At 35.7% G+C, this 26,352-nt stretch overlaps 1 protein-coding gene across 1 annotated transcript in view; it reads right to left on the reverse strand.

Moving 5' to 3' along the window:
- The window catches only part of LOC150099747 (focadhesin), a 381,450-nt gene that overhangs the window by 12,010 nt on the left and 343,088 nt on the right, over positions 1–26,352 (reverse strand). Inside the window, exons 30-31 of the mRNA XM_090403693.1 lie at positions 21,596–21,742; positions 14,728–15,041 (exon numbers count right to left, since the gene is read on the reverse strand). Of these exons, the coding sequence (XP_090259819.1) occupies positions 14,728–15,041; positions 21,596–21,742 (461 nt within the window). The remainder of the gene's footprint in view (positions 1–14,727; positions 15,042–21,595; positions 21,743–26,352) is intronic.

Genomic DNA, 26,352 nt, shown 5'->3' on the forward strand with positions numbered 1-26,352 from the left:
TAAAATAGTTCCTTAAATTTTTTACGTTATCACATCGTGTGGTACTTCCTTACTTGCCAATACTAGAATTATACGTTTCATACCATTCAATTGTTACAGGGAACTTATTTTTGTAAAATGCAATTATCTATCACGTGGTCTCCTCTCCACTGACTTTACCCTAAACATGGCAGACCATGTGATAGATGATAGATAATTGCATTTTCCAAAAATAAGTTCCCTGTAACAATTGAATGGTATGAAACATAATTCTAGCACCAGAAAAAGTAATAAAATCATTGTATACAAAGTACCACACGATGTGATAACGTAAAAAATTTAAGGAACTATTTTATGCAGCATAAGCCTACAGTACGAATGGTAAGAAAAGCCGGAAATGTAGCTTATTCCACTACTTCCAAGATAATCTGAAAAAGAGTATAGTGTAGCACTTTGTTTATTTTTAACAACTGTAACAACAGTTATGCAAAGTAAGTTTAGTCTACATCATCATTTAATTTAAGTATATAATGTAATAGGTTTACGTTTTCTTTTCACTGGAGCAACAGCACCCTTACTTTGAATTTTATCTGCCATTATTAACAACAGTAAAATAAAATAATTGTTATTAATCATTTATAAGTCACAATGAAACACGCAGTGAGCAATGACATCCTAAACAACCAGATCATGAAAGCTGACCACAGGAGCATCATGTCCCTAAAACCATCATGAACAAATGCACTATTGTATAAAAGGGCACTGGTTATAATTGAAAAAAAAAAAAAGAAAAAAAAATACAGTAATACTCTACCTTAAGACACTTTGCTTTACTATGATTTGCTCATGCGATAGTATTTTTTTTATGTGAATTATACTGCAATACCTTACATCTATGTTTCTCAAAGTGTCACATGTGTATGGCAGTGACCCCGTTTGGTCACTGCCGTACCTCACATGGTTTGGCAATGATGTCTTCTGCTAGAATAAGTGGTAGGGTCGCAGATTCCCTTTCCACAAAATTTGTAGGACAATCACAAACATCCATGCCCATGGCAGGATTCGAATCCACAGCCTCTTGGCTGGAGAACGGACACGCTAACAACTCAGCAGGCCTGCAGGAGGGTATGTGGCACTTTTTTCTATTATTGTAGCTAAGTCAATGTCTATTCCATAAATAATTTTTCAATAACTAAAAATCTAAACAAACTTTTAAAGAAAATGTGTCACACATATTGACTGACTTCTGTTACAGCAGTATATAGTTGATAATATGATCACATTCACTGTAGACCACTGTTGCAAACTATTTGTATTAAAAATTTTAATTCAAAGAGTTCAAACCAGACGGTCGTAACTGACCAGTGAATTTCATCTACTTAACATTTTTTTCTTATTGAAATTTAAAATTTTCCAATTTTTGTTTCTACTGTATATGTTATTATTATTATTATAGGGGCACCTACATGGAGTCCGAAGACTCATCACGGGAGACCTAAGCTATCCACACAATCTATCATACCTCTCCTTGAGTCCATTAACAGACAAAAAAAAAAAGTACTCTCAACTGAGTTTGGCAACTCATTCAGTCATTCACAACTTTCCAAACAAATTCTTGAATTCTCTTTTTGACCAATTTTTCTAGTACTTTTACCAGCATGCCTGAGATGCTGATTGGTCTATAATTTGTTACCGCAGTCTTAGAACCTCTCTTATGCAAAGGAATTATTTTACCCTCTTTCCAGTTCCTTGGAACTCTACCAGAATTGAGACTTAAAGAACCTAATCAGAGGCATTGCCTTTGTTCCCCTTGCACATTCTGGCAAAAAATTAGATTAGCTGATGCCCTATATAATCCCACAGCTGTATTTACACTGAGATTCTGCAATATCCGAAGAATCTCCAATCCTCCTCTATCCCATATTAGTGTCTGTCACATATGTTAAGCAGTAACCTCACTAGGATGATATACCCTTTCAAAGTGGTTGCTCAGTAACTCTACTATTTTATCTGCTTCTGTCTCCTCATGACCATCATAATCACTCATTAAGGTTATTCTTCCATAGTCATTCTTTCTCTTACTTGCCACATAACAAAAGAACTCTTTGGGATTTCCATTTGCCTTCCTTGCCATGCTGGTCATCTTTCTTGCCTGAGGCTTGTACTGTTCATCTGTTCACTTCACCTTTCTCTTTATATCCTCTCCACAGCATTTTCTTCTTCTACAGCTCATGCTTAATGATATTACTCATCCATCTAATTCCTATCTGATTGACCCTCCTTTCCTTAGGTATACAATTTAATATCGATTCCTCTAGATCAGCTTTTCCCAAATGGTGGGTCACGAAAGCTAAATGCCGGGTCCCCCTAAAAAAAACTCGAAAACCTAGGTGTTTCATTTTTGGATTTTCTTTTTTTCACGAAACTCTAAAAGTAAATAGCGTTTAATCGGGACTAATGAATAAATAATTTAATGAATAGAGACAAAAAACACGCTCCATCTGCATCACCATTTCACAGTCTCTTTGTTCGCGGTAAAGTAGCTCAACTAATGGCGAGGGTGCGCAGCAGCAACCGTGCCACCAGCTAAATCGTTTGGTGGTCTGGCGTTTGTTTTACTTGCCTGCCACGTTAAGCATCAAGAGAGCGTATTTTTTTGTATTTACTGATTACGTGTACCTTGCCCGGTGGGTTCGGCTGAACAACCGTAATTATTATAATTGTTTCTAAATAATTTATTTCATTCTTTCTTCATCTTGCTTGCCATTACCCATTTAATGATGGATAAAAAAACAACAAACAAACAATGTGCTGGTTATAAACTCTTCGATTAGCACCAATGAACAATCGAGTGAAGTGCAGCTGGGGCATGAGTTCTGAGAACAGCACTAACAAATGGCAGCACGATGTGTTGTCTACTACTCTTACAAAAAAAGAAGATGTACTGGACCCGACAGTATTCTGAGGATTACATATAACTCGGTTTCATCAAGGGTGCTGATGACAAATCATTATGTGTGATTTGTTGTGTGGCACTTTCAAACGAGTCCATGAGACCTTCAAAGTTGAAGCGACAGTTGGAATTGAAACATCCTAACTACAGTAATAAGCTGATAGAAAAAGCGATAAAATTTCTAATGCCTTTTGTCACAACCTATAAGTGTGAAACAGGCTTTTCGACACTGGTTTTTCTAAAACAATAAATATAAAAACTGATTGGAAGTCGAAACCGGATTTAAGAATAAAGTTATCTTTTCCTCCAAACCTGAAGTTTCTAGTTAACAAACAACAGCATCACACTTCTCATTAACCTATGAACATTTAAATCTGTTTTATTTTACCTATTGGGCATAAAAATTTTAGTGGGTCACGAAGATGAAGTATTAAAATAACCGGGGCATGGAAACCATGTTCTAGATGACTTAACTATATCCAGTGCATTACTAACATCCTTATCCTTCAGTGTTATATGCCATGGCACAGATTTAAGCTTCTTCCTAAGCTTGTCATAATCACCTGCCTTGTAGTTCCACATGTACCCCCCCCCCCGACCTTCTTGATAGAATATTCCTCATGTTTTATTTACAATCTCCCAAGTCAAGACCGCATGGTCACTAGCTCTTCTGATCCTATGACCAGGTCCAAAACTCTCCCATTCCTAGTCCCCTCCATCACATGCTGCCTTAAGTAGATCTTTCTTCCTTTCAGTCTATATTTCCATAGTTGAAGTCCCCCATAATAATTACTTGACCTGTACTGATTGTACTAATTTGGTGATGCAGATCATCTGTGAAACTTCCTGGCCTATAGCAACAACCAACTGTATATTTTGTCTTACTGGCCTTAATCTCACACCAGACTGCTTTAAATGAACGGTCACCCTCTTGCCTATCTCCTATTCTTTTTGGCTGCAAATCATCTGCTATCATCAGCAGTACCCCTCCCCCATCCTATCTTCTCTGGAAATACTACCCTTCACATTCTATCCCTGTAACCACATCTGCTGTTAGCCTAGTCTCACTAATGCCTATAACTTTTGGTGAGGTTGTACTACCAATTCCAAATACTCCTCTCTCTTGTTCCTAATACTTTTGGCATTAATATATAGAAACTGCAACATCCCTTTAGGCCCTAATCCACCTTTACTTTCTGAAATGACTACCCAATTCAATATTCTTACTTTGTAATAATTAAAATGATTCATATGTTAATTCATTATAATGCATATGTTAAAAAATAAATACCTTTATAATTATTTGTGTTTGAATGAAATATAACTTCTCCAAAATTGTCTTTGCTTGAGGGGGGGGGGGATACTCCAGCATTACTAAAATTTTAAAAGGGATACACAGATACTGAAAGTTTGGGAAACATTGCCTTAAATGAATAACTGCCAACACATTATTACTAGCTTCCTATTATTAAAATTCCAAATTAAGCTATTATTTCTTGAGTTTCAACTACTATCATATCTTGCATATCTTACTTCCAAGACATTACTAACCTTATCACTCCATCTAGATCTTGGTCTTCCTCTTGCCATTTGACAAACATTTGTTTTATTAAGTTTCTTATTCTATTTAATTGATTGAATTGCCTTTCAAAGATCATTATGCCATATGTTCACTTCTAATTCTTCTGAGAACTAGTGTAGTTGTTGATCAACAATTTGATTTCTGACAAAACTTTCACATCTGTAAGTTACAATTAGTTTGAACATCGTCTGGCATACTGTTGGTTGGTTGATTAGGAGTTTATTGGTGCAAAGACAGCAAAATTCATACTGTGCCCAACTAAAGATTATAGCTGTACACAAAGTGATAAGCAGTAACAAAACAGTAAATTAAAAAAAAAAAAAATAGTGTAGTATCTATATATAAATAGAATTTATAATCAAATGTTTGTATAAATTAATTACTTTTAAAAAGTTAAAAACTACATCAAATTTATCTGAGTCTGATAAGATCTACCTGAACTATATATGGCTCATTAGCTAGTTATCTGGCACTCTGCCAGAATGTGACAAAGGGCGAGATGCATGTTGTATTGTTCTCACATAGATGGTCATCAGCCCTCAGTAAATACAAATGTGAAAGATGTTTAATCTTTGCAACTTGTCAGTACTTCTTACCATTGGGTTATTAACTTTGATCTCATGAGCTGTCTGTATACTGGACTGACAAACTGTACCTGGAAAATGCATGAGCTACATCTGCAGTCTCATTTCCCTTAATTTCAGTGTGACTGAGAATCTAGCAGAGCTAAATTTCAAAATTAAGAATCTTCAATTTGTATAATAGCTGTACTCTCTCAAAGCACTGGATATGGATTATACACAAGACAAGATGGTCTATAAAGAACTCGAGTGTATAAATTATATACTTTTGGTATAGAGGTTTCATTTATATGCACAAGTTGAATTACATGCAACTCTGTTGCAATCAAGTGGTATCTGAAAAGATATGATAGTCAGGAAATACAACAGCACAACCAACAGAGGTCAAAAACTTGAACTGAACCATCAGTACAGATGGGAAGGAAACCAGAATGTTCTGCTCTGTACAAATTAAATAACTACATATAGACAGACTATCAGACTTTCTTAGTTGGCACAGTGAGAGCTTACATGATGGAGTGAAAAGCCTGCCATGGAAGGATGATGTTATATTCGGTGTGGGTAACATTGTCAAGATTCATGCCAATAGCTTGCATAATCTCTTTAACATGCATACCATGGCAGTCTGATGTGTGACATTGAGCCTGCCAAAGCACAGATAAATATACTAGTCCATGTAGGACATTCTGGAAGAGACTTTTTTTTTTAAGACTTAGTTAAGAGATAACCATATTCATTTGATTGACGAAACAGGTTCATTTACCTCGACATAAATACTTTGAATCTGCAATGTGCAAAAATCACTAGTAGCTATCCATAATCCCTAATGATGGATAGGATCCAGCCAGTATATATTACTCCATCTTTCAGAACTGTAGACTTCGGACCCCATATTATGTTCTATACCACAACAAATATTCTTAATTATAAAAAATTAATCGGTATTCCACCCTCAATGATTATAGTAGTCGGAATACAAGGATATCACGATCTTGCAATATTCTTGGGGTTGACATAACGTTTCCACAAAGATATCAACAGATTGTAGTTTCTTAACTGTTTTGGGAGATCCTGCCAGTCCTAACCTCTTGAATAAAGAAGAGTGACATTTTTCTCTAATGGGTTTTCACCTGTTGCATGGATGATGAGAATCACTGGTACATTTATACTGGTGTCATGCATCTTTTGCTTCTTACTTCTCTAATCAAGTGATGTGTCTAGTCAGTACTTGATTGGGACTTTATGAAGGCCGCTGAAAAAATTCATGCTTTCATGCCACCACTCCCCACCCACCACAGAGCTACATGTGGACAGTTACTCACCAGCAAGCAATGACCACACTCAGTAGCAGTATGCCAGAGCTACCACAGATGTTATACTGGCACCACAGAAATCCATGGCCCTGTGCCCAAACAATGGAGTGTAAGACTTACTGCAACACTGTTGAATCTTGCAGGCAAGCCCAGCAGCCAATTGATCCTGGCACAGAGGCCAAAGTATTGCAAGCCTACCAGGATTCCCCTTTTCCAGATGTCTACGGATTGCACCACACAACAAACATGGCAGCAGGGCGTTGGATCCCAGTTGTCATGACTTGGAAGAGAGGACAGTAAAAGACTCAGGAGAAGTAAAGAAAAAGAAAGCCCTCACTGGGAGGTCCCCTCTACCATGGACAGGTGGCTCCAAGAGGAGGGATGTATATTATGTAGGCTGAATCATTAAATTTCAGATCTATGATCTAAAATTTAGTTAATTAACACAGCCTACATAATGCACACTACCAAATTTTGTTCTTTCATTCTGATTGTGGCTTTACTTTCCATAAATGGATTTCATCTTTCATATCTTTTTTTTTTTTTTTAAATATTTTCACTTCTGAGGTTTTACATTAGTCTCTTTTCATCTATGGTTTTTAAGTCCTAGATTTCTTTACTCTTTAATGTATTTTGACTTTTAATCTTTACACGTTTTATGGTGATATTTACTATTAACATCACATCTTATTATTTTTATGCTTTTAGACTTGCTTATTTATATCTCAGGTTTTAAATCTTTGAGATTAAATGAAATTCTCCCTCTCACTATTTTATTTATCATTAATATCATATTCATTACCACATCACATTCTGACTTCTGGTTTCAAAGATTGTAATTGCCATATGTACAGCAGACAATATATAGGTGTTAACCTATATATAATCATTTAATTTTTTAATTTAAAAGAGCTGCAGTCAAAAAACATGTTCTGATTCAAGGATGCTCCATAAAGCTTTGCTTATCTCTTTATATCTAAGATCATATAATATAATAAAAATATATATTAATAATATCAAGTATATATTAAAATTTTGCTAAATTTACAAGAAAAGGGGATTTTTACAAATTATGTACTATCAGGTCACATGTCATGCTAAAATGCCACCCTTCTTAATTGGATTTTGAAAAATTCTGCATTGACACAAGATGAGAAATGCAGGCTGAGCTGAATTTCCCATCAGAATTTTAACAATCATTACAAAAAGTCACATGGTATAAACAGAGGAATAGATAAAACATGAAGTTTCGTTTATTAAACATTTCAGCAAATGGACAGCTCATATTTCAAAAATCATTATTAAAATTCTAGGAACTTGGTCCATGTTAATACAGACCTTATTTTCACAGATGATATGTCAGTGTAACCAAATGTGATATCTGTTTTAAATTTATACCATACTGTTGCTCTGTTTTATAATTGTCCTTGCAGATTACAACATAAAAATTAGTGGGTAATGCTGAAAAAATCTTGAATATTGCATATTTTTCAAGGTTGCCTGCTGATTTTGCAAATTGGGCTCAGCTTTCCTTGTGATCATCTTTTTTTTTTTCCCTTTCCAGTTGGAATTCTTCTAGCTGCATTGAATGTCCTGGTCTGATCATTCTTGCTATGCAATTGTCTACACTGGTGTGTCAGTATAGATAGTTGCTCCTGCTTTCTTCAGTGAACTGTTATACTGGCACCATCAATAACCCTCTGAAGCACAATTAATATTATATATATATAACCTACATCCCTTGGGGCATGGGTCCCATACTACCAAGCGCATCCCCAGGTTGCGGATAGGGGAATGGCCTCTGGATACAGAGGTCAGCTGCAAATAAAAAGGGAAACCTGTGAATAAGCAGTCGTGGACAATGGGACGGCATCTACCAACAGGAAATGGTGAGATAGACAGTGGCATGGTTATCTCTATAAAAAGCCACACATTTCCACTGGTGGGAATGCGACATGGAGAGATGTTACGGCCCACTGGAAGTTGCAGCAACAACTTTCACTCTGATCAGCAGAAGATCACCATAAGTGACAACGGTGTAAAGGATACTGTGGTAGGCAGATAATCATGAGGAATGAGAGATGGCTAGCACACTGAACCTCTCTAGAAGGCTATTGCTGGACAAGGAAGGCAAAGGTATAGGATACCACCTTGTTCTATTTTTCCCTAGTAAGATAGCAGTATGGATGGATATTCTAAAAGATAGTAAAGCACACAATGGTTCAATACTTGCGCACGGCAGGGGAAGAAGCAAGGCTTCCCAGGTCGTAAACCAGCAAAATCCTTGTACATTCATTGGGACGTGGAATGTGAGAACCCTCCTACAAATTGGAAAATTTGAAGAGAGAAATGGATAGATTAAAAATAGCCATATTGAGAATTAGTGAAATGAGATGGACTGGAATTGGAGACTTTTGGAGTGGTGATTACAGAATCATTTATTCAGGTGATGAGACAGCAAAAACTGGAGTTGTGGTGGTTCTCAATAAGGAATGGGGAAGAAGAGTAATCAACTTAGTAAAATGTAGTAGCAGATTGATAATGTAAAACTAGAAGCAAAACTAACCAATATTATAAAATACAAGCTTACATGCCTACTAGCGGCCACAGTGATGATGAAGTTGAGAGAGTATATGTAGATATTGAGAATCTAATCAAACTGACCAAGAAGGAAGATAATCTTATTGTCATGGGGGATTGGAATGCAGCCATTGGTGAAGGCAAAGATGGTAGAGAGGTGGGAAAGTATGGACTTGGATGCCGAAATGAAAGAGGAGATAGACTTTTGGAGTTCTGCCACCAATTCAATCTGATCATTAATAATACCTGGTATGAGGTACCAAAAAGAAGAAGGTATACTTGGAAAATGCCAGGGGATATAGGAAGGTACCAAATATATTATATTATGACAAGAAATAGATTTAAAAATCAAGTAAAATCATGCAAAAGTTACCCGGGAGCTGATGTTGATAGTGACCACAATTTGGTTTTATTGAAATGTAATCTGAAATTTAAAATGTTGTCACAATCAAGGAAAAGGCCCAAATGGAACATAAGTAACCTGAAAACAAAGGAAAACCACAGAAACTATAAACAGCAAACTGATGAAAGCATTAAAACTGGAGAGAGGGAAAAGAAAAACATAGAGGGAAAAATGGACTCATTTGAAGGATACAATCATCAAGGTCACCAATGACTGCATAGGATTAAGGAAGAAGCAAATAAAAAAACCATGGGTCACCCAGGACATTCTAGATCTAATAGACGAAAGAAGAAAATACAAAACCTCCCTAAAGGAAGAAAGCAAAGACAAATATAAACATATAAAAAATATGATAAATAGAAAGTGTAAAGAAGCAAAAGAACAATGGTTTACAGAGAAATGTAAAGAAATAGAAGATCTAACAAAGACTGGAAGAATCGATAAAGCTTATAACATTATAAAAGGAATAAGCCAGCAAAACAAGACACGAAGTTCAAATGTTCCCCTGTTTATCAAAAATAAACAGGGGAACATACTTATAGATAAGGAAGAAATTTCGGAAAGATGGAAGGAGTACTTAGAAGATCTATATAGTGGAAAAAGATCTAGATGACAAGGATATAGAAGATGAAACAAGACTTGATATGGAAGAAATTGGTCCAACTATATTAAAAGATGAATTTTAATGGGCACTGAATGAATTGTCAGCCAACAAGGCACCAGGCACTGATAACATCCCCTCGGAATTAATAAAATACTCAGGAAACATAACTAAGTCATACCTTTTCAAGATCATAAAGGATATTTATGAAACAGGGATCATCCCCAAAGATTTTACACAATGCTCTATCATACCCATTCCTAAAGTAAATAATGCAAACAAGTGTGAAAATCATCGAACAATAAGCTTAATATCACATGCTTCGAAACTACTCAAAATTATACAAAAAAGACTAACAAAGAAGGTTGAGAAATATGTTGGCAATGACCAGTTTGGATTCAGGAAACAGCAGGGGACAAGAGAAGCAATCCTAGCTCTAAGAACAGTTATTGAAAGAAGATTGGAGAAGAATCAAAATACTCTGGTAGTCTTTCTAGACTTGGAGAAAGCCTTCGATAGTATTGATTGGAATCAAATGTTTCACCTCCTAAAAACAACAAAGGTAGATTGGAGAGATAGAAGGCTCATATTTAATCTTTACAAGCATCAAGAAGCCCTAATAGAAGCAGCCAGCAATACAACAAAAACCGCAATATCAAAAATACGTAGAGGTGTAAGACAGGGTTGCTCTCTTTCACCCATATTGTTTAATCTGTACATTGAAAATGCAATAAATAAACTGAAAGAACTAATAGAAACCAGAACTAAGATAAATGGAATTGATATTAACTGGCTACGGTTTGCAGGTGATATAGCAGTTTTAGCTGATAACGAAAACAAACTGAAAGCTACCCTAACAAAGATGGAAAAAATCTTCACACAGTACAGCCTAAAAATTAATTATAAGGAAACAAAATTATTAATTACAAGTAAAGCAAATCCAATGAAAATAAACCTGGAAATAAATAATAACCTACAACAGGTATCCTCTTTTAAATATCTTGGAAGTCTTATCACAGAAGATGGAAGAAACCAATCAGATATTAAAGCACGAATAATCCTAGCCAGAAAAGCATTCTATAACAGAAGAAACATTTTTACCAGTAAAGGACTTAGCATCCAGCTCAAAAAAAGGCTAGTGAAAACATACATATGGAGCATTGCATTATATGGTTGTGAGGCCTGGACTCTAACAAAACAAGACATGAAAAAGTTGGAGACATTTGAAATTTGGTGCTGGAGAAGGATGATGAAAATTAGTTGGACAGAAAAGAAAAAAAAAAGAAGAGAAGAAGTTCTGAATATAGTTCATGAAGAGCGGTCATTAATGAAACACATCAATAAGAGAAGAAAAAGCCTAATTGGACACCATTTGAGGCATGGGGGACTGTAGAAGGAGGCCACGAGGCAGACCAAGAATTTCATATATAAATAACGTAATGATGCTAACTAGCGCTAAGAGTTATGAAGAGATAAAAAGGAAGTCACAAGACAGGATGTTGTGATGTGCTGCTATATTTACCAATTTTCGGATTGATGCACCAAAGAAGAAGAAGAACCTATGTCCATTCATAAACTAAAGTTAAAACTGGTTGCTGTATGCAAACACTATGCATACCAAATTTGTCCTGCATTACAGCCATAAATTGATCCATTATCTAATTTTTTATTTAGCATGTAGAACACTGAATCAAACTCTGGTGACAATGATAATTCCAATTTTCATTCCTGGCCTGGTTGGCTAAGTAACCCAAGAAAAATAAAAACATTAAGATACTTCAATCTGAATTTCACAGATCAGTTTTCAGTGCACTAACAATTCGAAAGGGAGAACAATAAAGGATTTCAAAGAAACACAAGCCACACACTAGTATAATATGGTACAGTAGACAGTGAGAATTCATTTATTTAAAAAAAAAAAAAAAAAAAAAAAAAAAAAAAAAAATCAAACTATCACTGCTTATTACTGATAAGAATTAGACTTTCTCAAATTTTTGGTAGGGCGAGTCAGTTGTCATGAATCAAATTTGTGTGGTGTAGTAACACCTCAGCACTCTCCTTGTAGTAGCAACAATGAAGTAGTTACTACTTTGTACATTGTTACTCTTTGTAGAGTAACAATGAAGTAGGCATGGTACTCAGGTGTGTATTGGATTCACCATGATTGTCATCTATTCAACTTTGGACAGACAGGACATTCTGCTGGAAAAAAGACTTTATTATTATTATTATTATCTAAGGCCTCCAGGGAGTCAAGGACTCATCGAGGGAGGCTGTAAATTACCCAACCCAGCTATCATACCTTCCCTGAAATGCATTTACACTAGATGCACTCACTACCCCAAAGGGCAAATTATTCCATTCATTCACTGCTCTCTGAGAGAAAAACCTAGCTCTTACCCTCTTTCTTGACTGAGAAAAACCTTAGCTTCCATGGATGCCCCCCATGTTCTCTCCTTGCCTTCCATATAACGAAAAATTTCATCATTTGAAATGCTATAACACCCATTCAAAAGTTTATAGACCTCTATCATATCACCCCTCTTTCTCCTGTTAACCAGAGTCTGTAATCCACATACTCTCAATCTGTCCTCATAATCTAAATCCCATAATCCGGATATAATCTTTGTAACTCTTCTTTGCACCCTTTCCACATCTTCTTTATCCCCTTGGAACCTGGGAGACCAAATCTGAGCACAGTAATCCAAGTGTGGTCTTATCAAAGACTTATAAAGAGGCAAAATTACTTCCTTATCCTTACATGTCAAGGTTTGCTTCAGCATAGAAATTATCCTCTGAGTTGTATTTGCAGCTTTTGCTATGTGACCTTTGAACTTTCAATTCTTATCCACCAATACACCACGATCCCTTGCCTCTTCAGTTTCTTGTAGCATAACCCGGCTAATATAATATGCCACTAGATCTCTAATCATGCCAAAGTGCATAATTTTACACTTACTAACATTAAACTGACAGCCATTTTCGTTTGCCCAGATTTCCAGTCTATTCAAATCATTTTGTAATTGATGAATATCAGTAGCATCCCTGATTGCCCTGTCTAGCTTCGCATCATCAGCAAACAATTGCAAATCTGATGATAGACCCTGCTTGAAGTCATTAATGTATAGATTGAACAATAATAGCCCAAGGACTGAACCCTGAGGTACACCACTGGTTACCTTAAATCTGGCAGATTCACACCCACTGTATTCCACTTTTTGATATCTGTCTGTTAACCATCCCCTGATCCAAGTCAATAGATTATGTTCCAATCCCATATTCTCCAGTTTACGCAACAGCCTATCGTGTGGTATCTTATCAAATGCCTTAGAAAAATCCAACAATCATCATAGATGATATATGAACACCAATCATATATCATCTATGATAAACCTGAAAAATCTAGTTTAGCACAACATGGAGTTGACATTGACCACACAATCTTTTGGTTGAGAACTTGCCTACTTCATTGTTGCTGCTAGGAATCTGACAACTTCTTCAAGGAAAGTACTGAAGTGTTACTACACCACACAAATTTGCATCATAATGGCTACTTTTCCTTACCAAAAAAAAAATTGGGATTCTAATTAGTCATATATTATACTAGCGCATGGCTCATTGTTTTGAAATCCATGTTGCTGTTCTACCTTGTTTGAACTTTCAATGTACTGAAGATGATCTGTTAGCTTCCAAATGAAATATCTGATAATTTTTCTTACATGTTCCAGCAATCATTTCATTATGTCGCAAGTGTCACTAAAGATACATACTGCCAACCAACCAACAAACAAACTATATAAGTTTGAATAGTTGTCTTTAGCTGGAAGATGATCATCTTCTAGAAAATCCGACTCTAGAGACCAAAGGATTTTCAAATTATATAGAAATAAATAAATACCCCCCCCCACACACACACAGTACCAATGTATCATACTACAGGTTAACAAAACCTTTCATGGGCAGGAGTCACATAAAAAGTATACTGTGGAATTTAAACTCAAGTCATAACCTGGTATTAATTTATTCTCTTATGGATTCCTTTCTTGCTTTTCTTCTTGCACTTTTTGTAATAACAATATAATTTATGAATATTTTCCCATCCCTCAGAATTATTCTTTCAGAATGCGGACCCAATAATTTTTTCAGCTGCATTTCCGAAAATGTTCTCAAAGAAATAAAAACCTTATTTTGCATTCTTCAATAATGTTTTTACCAAATTTTTTAAACCCTGTTGCATCTTACAAGCTAAACATGTTACTCTTTACCTATTATGGTTTTATTTTGTGACTCTTTGCTATGAAAGGTTGTAAACCTATAGTGTGTTAGACATGAGTGGACTAAGGAGTTTTTTTCTATTTTTTTGTATTTTTTATTCATTCTTTACCTGAATCAGAAACCCTGCTCTAGAGACCAAACATGAACCTTCTTTTCAAGCCAATAAGCAGGGCAGTAGTCTCACACTGGCTGATGAAATACATCTACCACCCAAAAATATATAGCTACATCCATGCCAATGGTGGGATTCAAACCTGCAGTCTGCTGGTTGAACTACATGACAAACCAGGCATAGTGGTCAGCACACTGATATCAATATGCTAATGAAAAATGTTATTTAATTTTCAATAGGGAATTGAAACAATTTTTACAGTTATCATAAAAAAGTAATATGTAAAATTAGATTAAACATAAGCATGTTTATCTAGTATGAATTAACTTTAATAAATTAATTTTGTACCTTAATGGCATGTTTTCTGCTGCTTCCACACATGGTGTAATCCAAGACAAAGGTTTATGTCCATATTCTACCATCTGGCACCTGAGAATAATTACTTGCTGAAAGAATTCCAAGTTCTCAGAAATACTAACTAAGTGATCTAACTTATTGTTAGGTAGATAAGCAAGGCATTTGCAAAGAAGATCAATGACCTCACTTCTGTCAAGTACATCCAACAAAGGCAGCAATGATACTGTCGCAGTTCCAAGTGTTTGATGTATAACTTCAATAGCACTATGAGATTGGTCAAGTATCTGCAGGGTTTCTAATAGTGCCTAGAGAAAGAAAATTCTAGATATTATTCTAACAATAATAAATGCACAAACAAATTCCATTCATCACTGCTTTAATGTTAATTCTCACTGAATACTATTCAACCAAAATGAATTTCATAAAGAACAGCTATGGGTCCCTCCCACACCTCTAACAAATTTGATCCCACAATTTTTAGCAAATATAGACAGCTTAAATCCCCATTTTAAAACAGAATTTTTTCATATCCTAAATATTACAACTTAATAACAGATCTAAAAAATGTTTAAAAAATTGGTAATGTCAAAATACGATGAAAACGAAGTTATCACACAAAATCAGTTCTAATGTTGTGGCTACAGTGCCACAATCATCATCATCACACATGTTTATTCATGCAGAAGATCTTAATTACTCATCCAGTTAACACTGCTGCTCTTAATATAGTAAAATGTCAATTATCTGTAGTAATAGCGGATGATAGAGCCCAGATAACTGAAAAACATAGTTAATCCAAATTATGATTTAGTTAAATACATGAAAAAAAACCTCATCATGATCATCAAATTCCTGCCATGTACCCTCAAGGGGTGTACAGGATATGACAGCACTACATGAAAAAATTACATCATTACTAACTTCCTATCTACAATTTTCCTCCAAATCAGTCTGTTACTTGTCAAGACTCCAACATTATCAGATCTTATATTTCTATCGTCTAAGGCACTTTGTACCATATCAATCCACCTATATCTTGGTCTTCCTCTGGGTCGTTTTCCTGCCAACCTGGCAGAAAACACTTGTTTTGCTAATCTTTCCTCTCCCATTCTATTTAAGTGACCATACCACCTGAGATTAGCTCTGCTAACGCATTCCTGGATGCTGACAATGTCAAGTTCTTTCCTAATACCTCATTTTTAATATGATATTGCCATTGATGCCATCTGTTCACGCCTATAATCTTTCTCAGGACTCTCATATCTGCGGTCTCTAGTCTTTGGTCAAGTGTTTTACTTCTGACCCAGCTCTCAGATCCATAAGTTAAAACTGGTTTGAACACTGTCTTGTATACAGCTAATTTAGTGTTCCGACTAATTTCTCTCTTATTCCATATGAATTTATTCAATTGACTTCCCACCATACCAGCTTTGCTGATTCTGTTGTCTATTTCTATATTTAATTTACCATCTTCAGTAAAAATCGTGCCTAAGTAGCTGAAATGTTTTACTTGTTCCACAGGTTCTCCATTCACAACACAGTTGACATTTTCAATGATTGTGCCTATTTTCATTGTCTTTGTCTTTTTATTGCTGACCTTCATACCATATCTATTACAACAGCAATTGAATTTAGTCAGAGAATCTTGCAGACTTGTAGCGGATTTATTTTGAAGTATAACATCATCCGCATAAAGCAAAGAGCTGACATTAACATCTCCAATTTTGATATCACGTTTAATACCACTTTCCTTCATAATGTGATCCATATAGATAATGAATAACAGAGGGGATAATGTACATCCTTGTCTCACACCAGATTTAACATTAAACCATCTTCCTGTACTTCCTTCAATTCTAACTGCTGACTAACAACTCAAATAAAGACTAAGTATTGCTTGATATAATGCCCCATTGACACCATATAACTGCAGCGTATTGAATAGCTTCTCTCTTGGCACCTTGTCATATGCCTTTTCCAAATCGACAAAACTTAAATACAGATCTTTGTTATATTCCCATGCTTTCTCGACTATTTGTCGTAAAGTGAAGATCTGATTATGACAGCCACTATTTGGCCTGAATCCAGCTTGTTCTTCACCAAGCTTTTCTTCCACAATTCTTCTCAACCGTTTCTCAAGTATACTTGCATAGATCTTGCCAGGAACACTCAGTAGGGAAATACCTCTGTAATTCTCACATTCAGTTTTATTTCCCTTTTTATATATGGGTACCATGAGAGCTCTACTCCAATCATCAGGAATTCGTCCCTCTGTCCAGGCTTTTTGAACTATGCAGTGCAGCCACTGTAAGACTCTTATACCACCATACTTCAGCATTTCTGGTCGAATATCATCTGCTCCTGCTGCCTTTCCACATTTCAAGCCTTTGATGGCTTTTTCTACTTCAAGCATGGATATGTATTCGTGACTGCATGCCTGGTCAGTGTTTTTTATCACTGTGCTGTCATCACTGCTTGTTTCATTTAGCAGTTTTTCAAAGTAATTACTCCATACTTCAAGGATATCTTTTTCTCCTGTTTTCATGTCACCTTTATCATCTCTAACTCCTTTTACAGCACTCTTTCCTCCATTCCTAAGCTTCTTCAACAACCTCCAGAATATTTTGCCACCTTCTTGATATTTATTTTCTATATTCTTGCCAAAGTCCTCCCATGACTTTTGTTTAGCTAGTTTTACACACTGTTTAGCTTTCTTACATTTGTATGAAAGCTAAACAAAAAAAGCTAAAGAAATCTGCCTCTTTAACTTCCTGTGTCCACCAATGAGTTCTGATTTTTTTATCCTTGCACACAACCTCACCACATGCCTCTCTAGCAGAATCAATCAATGTTTCCTTCAGAGTTTGCCACTGAATCTCCAAGGTTTGATTCCTGTTCTCAAACTCTTTCATTTTTTTTTCAATAATCTTTCTGTATTTTAGTCTACAGCTCACATCTGAGAGCTGCTCAACTTTTATTCGCTTTAAAACTTTCTTACATGTTATTCTTTTCAATATGAAATTCAATTTTATCCTGCTCAAGACTAAATAGTGATCACTTCCAGTTTCAAATCCTCTGTACACTCTGGTGTCCTGCACCAGGGAGAAAACATCACTATCAACAATAACATAGTCAATGAGACTTTTCTTATTCCTAGCCTCTTCTCTCCATGTGAATTTGTGCACATTTTTATGTTGGAACATGGTGTTAGTAATAACCAGTCCATGTCCTGAGCAGAAATCCAACAGATATTTGCCATTATTATTAGCTTTGCTCTTTTCTCCAAATTTTCCCAAAATATTTTTGTATGTCTCACAATCATTTCCTACTCTGCTATTTAGATCCCCAACAAGGACCAACTTTTCCTTTTTCATTGTGTCAGTTGCTTTTTCTAAAGCGTCAAAAAATTCCTCCACTTCTACCTTAGTAGAACCTTCTGTGGGACCATAGGCACAAATAAGTCTCATTGTCCAGTTCCCCATTCTCATGCCCACATTACTCTATTTGAGACTGACTGCCATTCAAGAAGATTAGCCTAGTATTTTGTGTTGAATACTATGGCTACTCCTTCTTTTCCTTGATTGTCATTGCCTTAATATAATATTTTGTATTTATTACTCAGAAAGATCTCACCAGTTTTGGTCTTTTTTGTTTCAGTCACCCCTATTATGTCGATCTGGTACTTATCTAATTCCTCAGCTAACTCCATTTCTTTGCCATTCAGGCTTCTTACGTTGATAGTACCGATCTTTAACTCTGGTGATGTTGAGTTGGGGTTCGTTTTCAGATTTGTTCCAGTAGCTGACTTTCCGCTGTTCGCCCTGATTCCCTGGCGAAAACAACGGGGGCCTTGTTTAACCAGGCGACGTCCCAGCCGGCATGAAATTTTGTCATGTTGTACCATCATTTTTTTATTTTGGTTTAACCAATAAGAATACAATTTGGTCTGCTAAATCCCAAATTGCCAGCCCATCCTCGTTCGTTCAGTATCAAAGCAGATACCCAACAGGGTGCACCACGAGAAGGTGAGGATTGGACATTAGGTCAGAAGCCCTGGTCGGTTCTGCACATTCCTTTAAAAGCTATGTGGAGGTCTCCTCTCAGTTATACAGCTTTGACCCTTAAGCACCCCGAAAAAAAAAAAAAAAAAACTATAAAAGCATAAGATAAACGTTACTGTAGTACGCAAATACAAAACTGAACATTTTAAAACTTATTTAGTTAGAAAGCCCATGGTTTTGTTTTCTTTGGAGCATTATTTTTTGTTTTATTTTTTTCTTATACATCCACAAATCATGCAATGTTAGTTACAATATGCAGTAATGACTTTTGTTATTTTACAAATCTGCTTGCATAGAGAATTTTAAAAAAAATAAATTTGTATGTACTACAGAGGATCACAGTTAATCCCTCCCCCCCCCCTGCCCCCAAAAAAAAGGTGTTTTGCTGTCTTTTCAAATGACTTCAGTTATGCAGTTTCATTTTCAGCAAGCTCTAGTACACTAATAATGCACACTCCAAAATAACTGCTATAAGGATGAATATCTGGCACGAAAAGATGGCTTTTTTTTTTTTTTTTTTTTTTTTTTTTTTTTTTTTTTTTTTTTTTAGGTATTCATATGATTAGTAATTCTTAACTGACACTTGTCAAGAAAAATTGTGTATCTTGTATGTTCAGAAATATGGCATATTACAAAACTAGACTGAATAAATAAACTGGGCCCATTCTGAAGAGATCAGTGACTTTTGATGTGGCACTATCATAAGATACCATTTTTACAACAGCTCAGTAAATTTTTTTCCTGCTACACCCTGATCAACAGTAAGTGATGTTACTGTGAAGTGAGAATGCCTAGGAGCAACTGCAGCACAATTGTGATCTGGTATACTAGATAAAATCACAGAGTTGGACAGCCAAGTCTGAAGCATGTGTTACAAAAGAATTGCCATTCCTCAGTTGAAATTCAATACTGAATTCCAAAATGCCTTTGCAAACATTATCAGCACCACAACTGTTCATAAGGAGATAAAAAAGAACATGAGTTTTCATAGCCATGCAACTGCACACAGTTGCTTCACCATCTGGCAGTCCAACAGACAAGTCTAGATTTGGTTGATTCCAGGAGAATGCCACCTGCCTGAATGTGCTATGAAGTTTGGTGGAGGTGGCATCATGGTTTAGGCTGGGCCCCTTAGTTCCAATGATGGGAAATCTTAACACTACAGTCTATGACATTCTTGAGGCAATTCTGTGCTTCCAACTTCATGGCAACAGTTCAGTGAACACCCTTTCCTGTATTAACATAACAATGCCTCCATCCAAAAGCAGTCTGTATAGGAATAGTTTGACGAGATGTGTTGAAGAACTTTACTGGTTTGCAGAGAACCCTAATCTCAAAGCCATCCAATACCTGTGGGATGAATTGGAATGTCAACTGCAAACTAAATCACCCAACATCACCAACGCTCTTCAAGAAGAATGGAAGGGGATCACTGTGGCAATGTGTCAAAATCTGGTGGAGAGTCTTCCCAGATGACTGTTAACAGCAGCAAAAGGTGGACTAAATCTATATTAATTCCTTTCGTACTAGAGTGAAAGTTGGGAAAATTGCTCTGGATTTAGAGAAAGATGTTGGAAGTTTTTCTTTCTCTAAATCCAGAGTAATTTAATAATAAAGTGAGACACCTTTTGGCAACTCATATAGGTAAATATGACTTCTCCATTACTTCCACCTTAGTATCACCACCTCTGGGTCAGGATCCAACTGACGAGACCTCAATAAAGGTTGAAACTGGTCCCTTAATGCATAGCATTATATATGTCCGCAAGGAGATACGTTTTGCATTATGGGAAATACCAAGGCAAATGATGAAAGCTTAGTCCACCTTTACCACGAGTTGCCTCAGTCCTGAAGATACCTCAGGCGCAAACTTTGTTTGCTTACACTTGGATAAAGGATTAAACTAAATTTATTATAGTCTAGCCAAGTGGGAAAAAAACTTCCAACATCCTGACTACAGTTAGACCTGATTATATCTGCCTTGCCTGTTCTTTGCACTCCATATAGAACTGATTATTACCACTCATGTTGCTGCATAATACCTTTTTCTCTGTATTGCATGCTTAATCTCTGCATTCATCCATTTACACCTATCTTCTGGCTCTCGGAATATCGATGCTGCATCTAATAAATAATTCTTGAATATCATCAAACAGCAGCATTGATCTCCTTTCCACCCAACTCCTCTGTAAGCTGTCTGCTGAGTTTTTCATAATCACCAGCCTTCTAGTTCCACATACACCCTTTCCTCACAGAAGTCTTCACATGGCAATCACTCAGATAATCATTTCATAGTCACTCTCACTAACCAGAGGAGATTTCACATCTCATTTATAATGATATCCTCTGGTGATATAATCAGAGCTAAGAACCCCAATCCTTGCATACCTGTCTTCCTTTAGTTTCTTTAGGCTAAATTCTTTCCCCTGAAAGTGGTAAGGAACATGGCTTGACCGAAAATGGTAAATAATGGGATGTTGCCATTTCTCTCAAAAAGATTCCACATGGCCCTTCTTACATAGACAATATGTTGAAAGGACAAAAGTTTAAGACTGGCACATTACCCTTTATCTGAAAAAAAAAAAAAATCATCTTGCAACTAGTTGTAGCAACTAACCACTGCTTTCACTGTCTATGGACAACAGGTAGTGTTACATATCATGCAACTTGCTGTAATAAGGTAATATCAGTAAATCTGAATATTCCTTTAATTCTTCACTAATTTGTAAATATAATATTACAGCTAAATTTATATACAAAAGAAGTATTGAAAATTGTAGTAATGAGCATTTTCTAACCTTGAAAGCCAAAGTTCCATCTGGTGATGTTTCTGGTTTAATTAAGGCTGAACTAAACGTGCTTTTTAAGAAAGTCTGTAGCTTAGGAACAGAAACTGATTTTGCAATTAAAGGCAGAGATGAAATGAGCATTTGCCGACATTCAGTCTGTAAAATAAAATATTCATTCTTTATTTGGTTATTAAACAGCAATTTATTAAAATGTGCATAATATCTTTTCACTTGTTTAGCCTTAAAATATATAATGCGCTACAGTTAATTCACTATAACAAACTCCTGTGGATTACAAGAACAGCTTGTCATAACAGTTTGCTATAATGGATTTCTTTTAACCCAGCATCATACATATGTCACCTTTAGTCAGGACTTTTCAGTAACTTGCTATGGGAAGTGAGTTTGTTATAGTGGTGTCTGCTATAGTAAGAACAACTGCACACTAAAAATGGAATGCATGTTTTACAGTAAAAAAATAATAATTTTAAATATATCCTAAATTAGATAATTTTAACATACCTTTAAGAGATTCATTTGCCACTTTCTTAGTAATCATATTTGATGTTGTAGTCCAACAGAGAAATCAAATCACATAATGAAATCTTCAAAGTATAAAAATTATCCTAATGACTTACATGCTTACCTTCTGATTTAAATACCACAAGAATATTATTGAATTTTCATTTGGTTTAATATATTCATATTAAACCAAATGAATATATTTATTCATTTGGTTTAATATGAATATATTAAACCAAATTCTTTATTTTTCTCAGCTTCACATCAACAAAGAGAGAAATTTTAATTAGGGTCTCATATTAAAATTTCTCTCTTTGTTGATGTGAAGCTGAGAAAAATAAAGAATCATTGGGACTCTTTACAGAATGATCCTAAAAGATTGGAAGATGGGGGGGAGATCAGGTTTTAAAGTTAATGGGAACCACTTCAAATACAGTGAATTCTCAGTTATCCATCAAATGAGCAAACCTTCAATTAAGTGACCCTTGAATGGGTTAGTCTGTTCACTGACTTCTGATACAGCACCATGTAATTGCCCCTTCAGTTAATCGATTATCTGACTGGAAAATTGCTCTCCCACTGTAGTTAGGTAGCCGAGTGATTATTTTATATGATGTTTGATAAGAAGGTAATAAAGACAGATATTTAGTTGAATGGACAGACTTTACAAATAATTAATGAACATAGGGACTTGGGTATTTTGGTTGATAGAGAATCTAAGTTTCAGGAATCTCACACTGGTAAGATTGTTAGTAAAGCTCAACAGAGTGTGTTTAATTAAATCACTACTCTGTTCATGCCAGTAATGGATCAGCTTTACTCATCCAATCGTTTCATGGATGTTATCAAATTAAAGGTATTCAGAAAAGGCTCACTAAACATGTGTGGAAGGATTGTATTGTGATAGTTCAAAGAATATGTAAAAAAAAAAAAATTATACCAACCCCACATGCAAAAAGAGTACAAAATCTACAGCATCAGCACTATTATATTCAGGAGGTTAAGAGGAAAGAAGAAAGGAACATGGTGATCTATTTCTTGAACAGCTAGAGGTTGTGGTCTTCGTGAAGAATGGCATGAGGGAGGCTGTTACAAAAAATAAAGGTAGATGGAACGAAAAAGAAGAAAAATTGGACAGTAAATGGATGATGACCAGTAGCTGCTCGTGTTCTTATAATGTTAGAGTGAAAGAATGATGGTGGCAATTTCAGCAGAACACTTCCTTGAAAATACCTAAAGAAAGAAGCATAAGGCAGAAACAAATATCTACAAACAAGCGAATTTCTGAAAGCGGTTAGTCAATTAATCAGAATGGCCTCTTTTGGATAGCACTTTTGAGACTGTGGTGCACCACTCCCAAATGATGAACAGTATTCCAAGGTTAAGCAGATGTGATTTATATAGTAGAACAGGATAGCATAATCATCAGCCCTTAATTTAAACAAATGATATATATCACCACTCACAGTCAAACCTGACCTGTTATAAAAGAATCTTAAGTGGTAATCTGAAAAAATACTGATCGAGGGTGGAAGTTGAGGCTGAGACCAAATTACCACTGGTTAGGTTTAATGTTGAATTTGTCTAACATGGAAAGTAGGAGAAACATATTTCTCAGACTTGGATGAAAAAGACAGAAAAAGAATTAGAACAAATGCGTAACTTTTATGGTTGAAAATTTGAAAGTGGTCTTCAGCGACATGCTATAGAAGTGGCAAATTTATGTAACTTTTAATTACAAATTTAGCAATGTTAAACACTAGCATTGTTATGTGTTTGTGTTTAACTATGTATGCATAAAAAATAATAAAAATATTAAATTAAGAAAACAGATATGAAGGAGAGTGAGAAAATAAGTTATGAGTGAATATACACAAGCCAACCTATACATGGAATGGTAAATACTCAGTATATGATTCACTTACTGTTTCTATAAGTGCTAATATCATTAACAGGCCTTTGTAGGGTTACAAAACTCATTGTAGGAGGCCAAAGTTTCACAAACCACAATACATACAGGGTGTTCGGGATAAATTTGACATATTTATAATTAATTATATTTTTCCGTAAGTTACATGTATTAACACACACTTCTCTTCATTTAAAAGTTTGGACCCTTCTTCATTCATATACAAGATGTCAGAAAGGATGGATAGCTGGAACCCACCTGAATCATGGAAGAGAATAACTTGTATCATGATGATTCGTGCCCGCCATCAAAATAAGGATATTACGACTGCTGCCCAATGCTCCCTGAATACAGTAAAAACAATCAGGCATGAACTAGAGACTTGCAATGGTGACTACGAGGATGTAGCAAGAAGAAAGATCCCTAGCAGACGATCTGATTGCGTTCGTACAGCAGAATTCCTCGCAAATCTGCAGGAACAGGTGTTGAAGAACCCTGGCATTGGAATTCGGGCTTTGTTCGTGGAGTTGCTAACTGTAGTCAAGCCCTGGATAACAAGGGTAGCCAATGGTAGGCCGTATGTATGGCAGCAGGATTCGGCCCCTTGCCACACCTCTGGGAAAAGTCAAAAATGGTTGTCTGAAAATTTCTACGACTTCACCAGTCCAAATGTTTGGCCTCCAAACTCCCCAGACCTTAACCCCATGGATTATTTTGTATGGGGCGCAGTTGAAAAAGACACCAATCGCACTTCCAGTAATACAAAAGCGCAGTTAATGGATAAAATTAAAACAGTTTTTGTGGCCCTTCCCAGGGAGACTGTAGCATCAGCTTGTTCGAGGTTCCGAAGCAGAATTGAAGCTGTGATCGATGCTAATGGTGGTTATTTTGAGTAAATCTTGTTGATAGTATTGTAATTAACTCTGCCTGTAATGTTTTTTTGTCAATTCATTAAATTTAATAGATACAAAGAAGATTTTCTTTTTCCTTACGAAACTGTCAAATTTATCCCGAACACCCTGTATATCATACTGAGCCTTGAAAACAGTTGGTGTTGAAATGTTCACTGGTCACTCAGGGTGATGCATTCCACAATCACTTTACATGCAAAAGTCTTTTCTGTCACTCTTTTTGTTCCCTTTGAAAATACCTTCTTTTCTCATCACTCCTCTCACCTTGCTCCTCTGCAGTATTGAATTAATTAATTCAACACCTAGCAGTGTTGGTTTTTACTTCAACATTGCTATATTTCACCTTACAAAACTGACCTAAAATATATTCTGAAATATGTGCACGTATTCTGAGGGTAAAAATATGAATTTGAATTATTTGTGGAGTATGAACTCCACAATAACTCAAAATATGCAAATTCTCTGACCGAAACTTTAGGACTACATACTAAAACATCCTGAAAATAAAGTGACTAAAAGAAGAGGATGTACTAGACATATCCTTTACCACATGATGTGAGATAATACAAACAGTTTCATAATTTTATTCAGCTGCTAGCCAGTCCAGTTCAGATGATTCCAGGTAAAGAGAAAACATACAAGCAGGTACAGAAAAATAATGAAATGCCGCATTAAAACAAATTACAAAAAAGTTCTGATCTAAGTCTCAAAGATCCAATGCTATTTTAAATTCACTATTACAAATAGTAAGAAGCCAAAACCTTCACTATAGCAAACTAAATTTCCTAGCAAATGTCACAGTCAGGAGATATAGGAAATGGAGGTAAATGAGTATGCCAGGGGTAAGGGGGGGGGGAAAGATTTGGGGTTAGCAAGGTGGCAGAAAAAAAGAAAAGATTTCAGTACAAAATATCAGGATACTTGTTTTACATTTTGAGGGAATGTTGCCTAGTCTGATCATAACTGACTGTGAATAGTTTATATTTTGTGCTTTTTAGGTTTAAATGTATTTTTTTTTAGTATATTTTATTTGTGTTCATTGTACTGTGTGTCTAATTAATGATGACTGCCATTAGTCACTTTGTTGATACATTATCACCCAGTCCAATACCATTTAAGGACTGCATTTTGCACAGCATACTACATGATATTGTAGCATGTGGTGCTTGTGATATCTCTGCATCCTGGCAATCAGAAATGTGGCAGGTAAGAGACAAGTGCATGTCTGCATAAGATGTAGGAAAGGGCTCAGTGATATAGATATAAATATAACTGATTTCATTAGCAGTGTGTCAGAAATGAATGAATGCCAGCAGAGTAGCATAATCAGCAGTGAGGAAGATAAATGTGATTTAGAGATAAGATATTAAGTGCAGAAGATCTGAAGGATGGTGTTGACTGGGTAGGTGAATATAGAACAAGAG

This window comes from Typopeltis vanoorti, chromosome 14 (assembly GCF_054136105.1).
Source record: "Typopeltis vanoorti isolate ZY-2024b chromosome 14, IOZ_Tvanoo_1.0, whole genome shotgun sequence".
In the NCBI taxonomy this organism is placed as follows: Eukaryota; Metazoa; Arthropoda; class Arachnida; order Uropygi; family Thelyphonidae; genus Typopeltis; species Typopeltis vanoorti.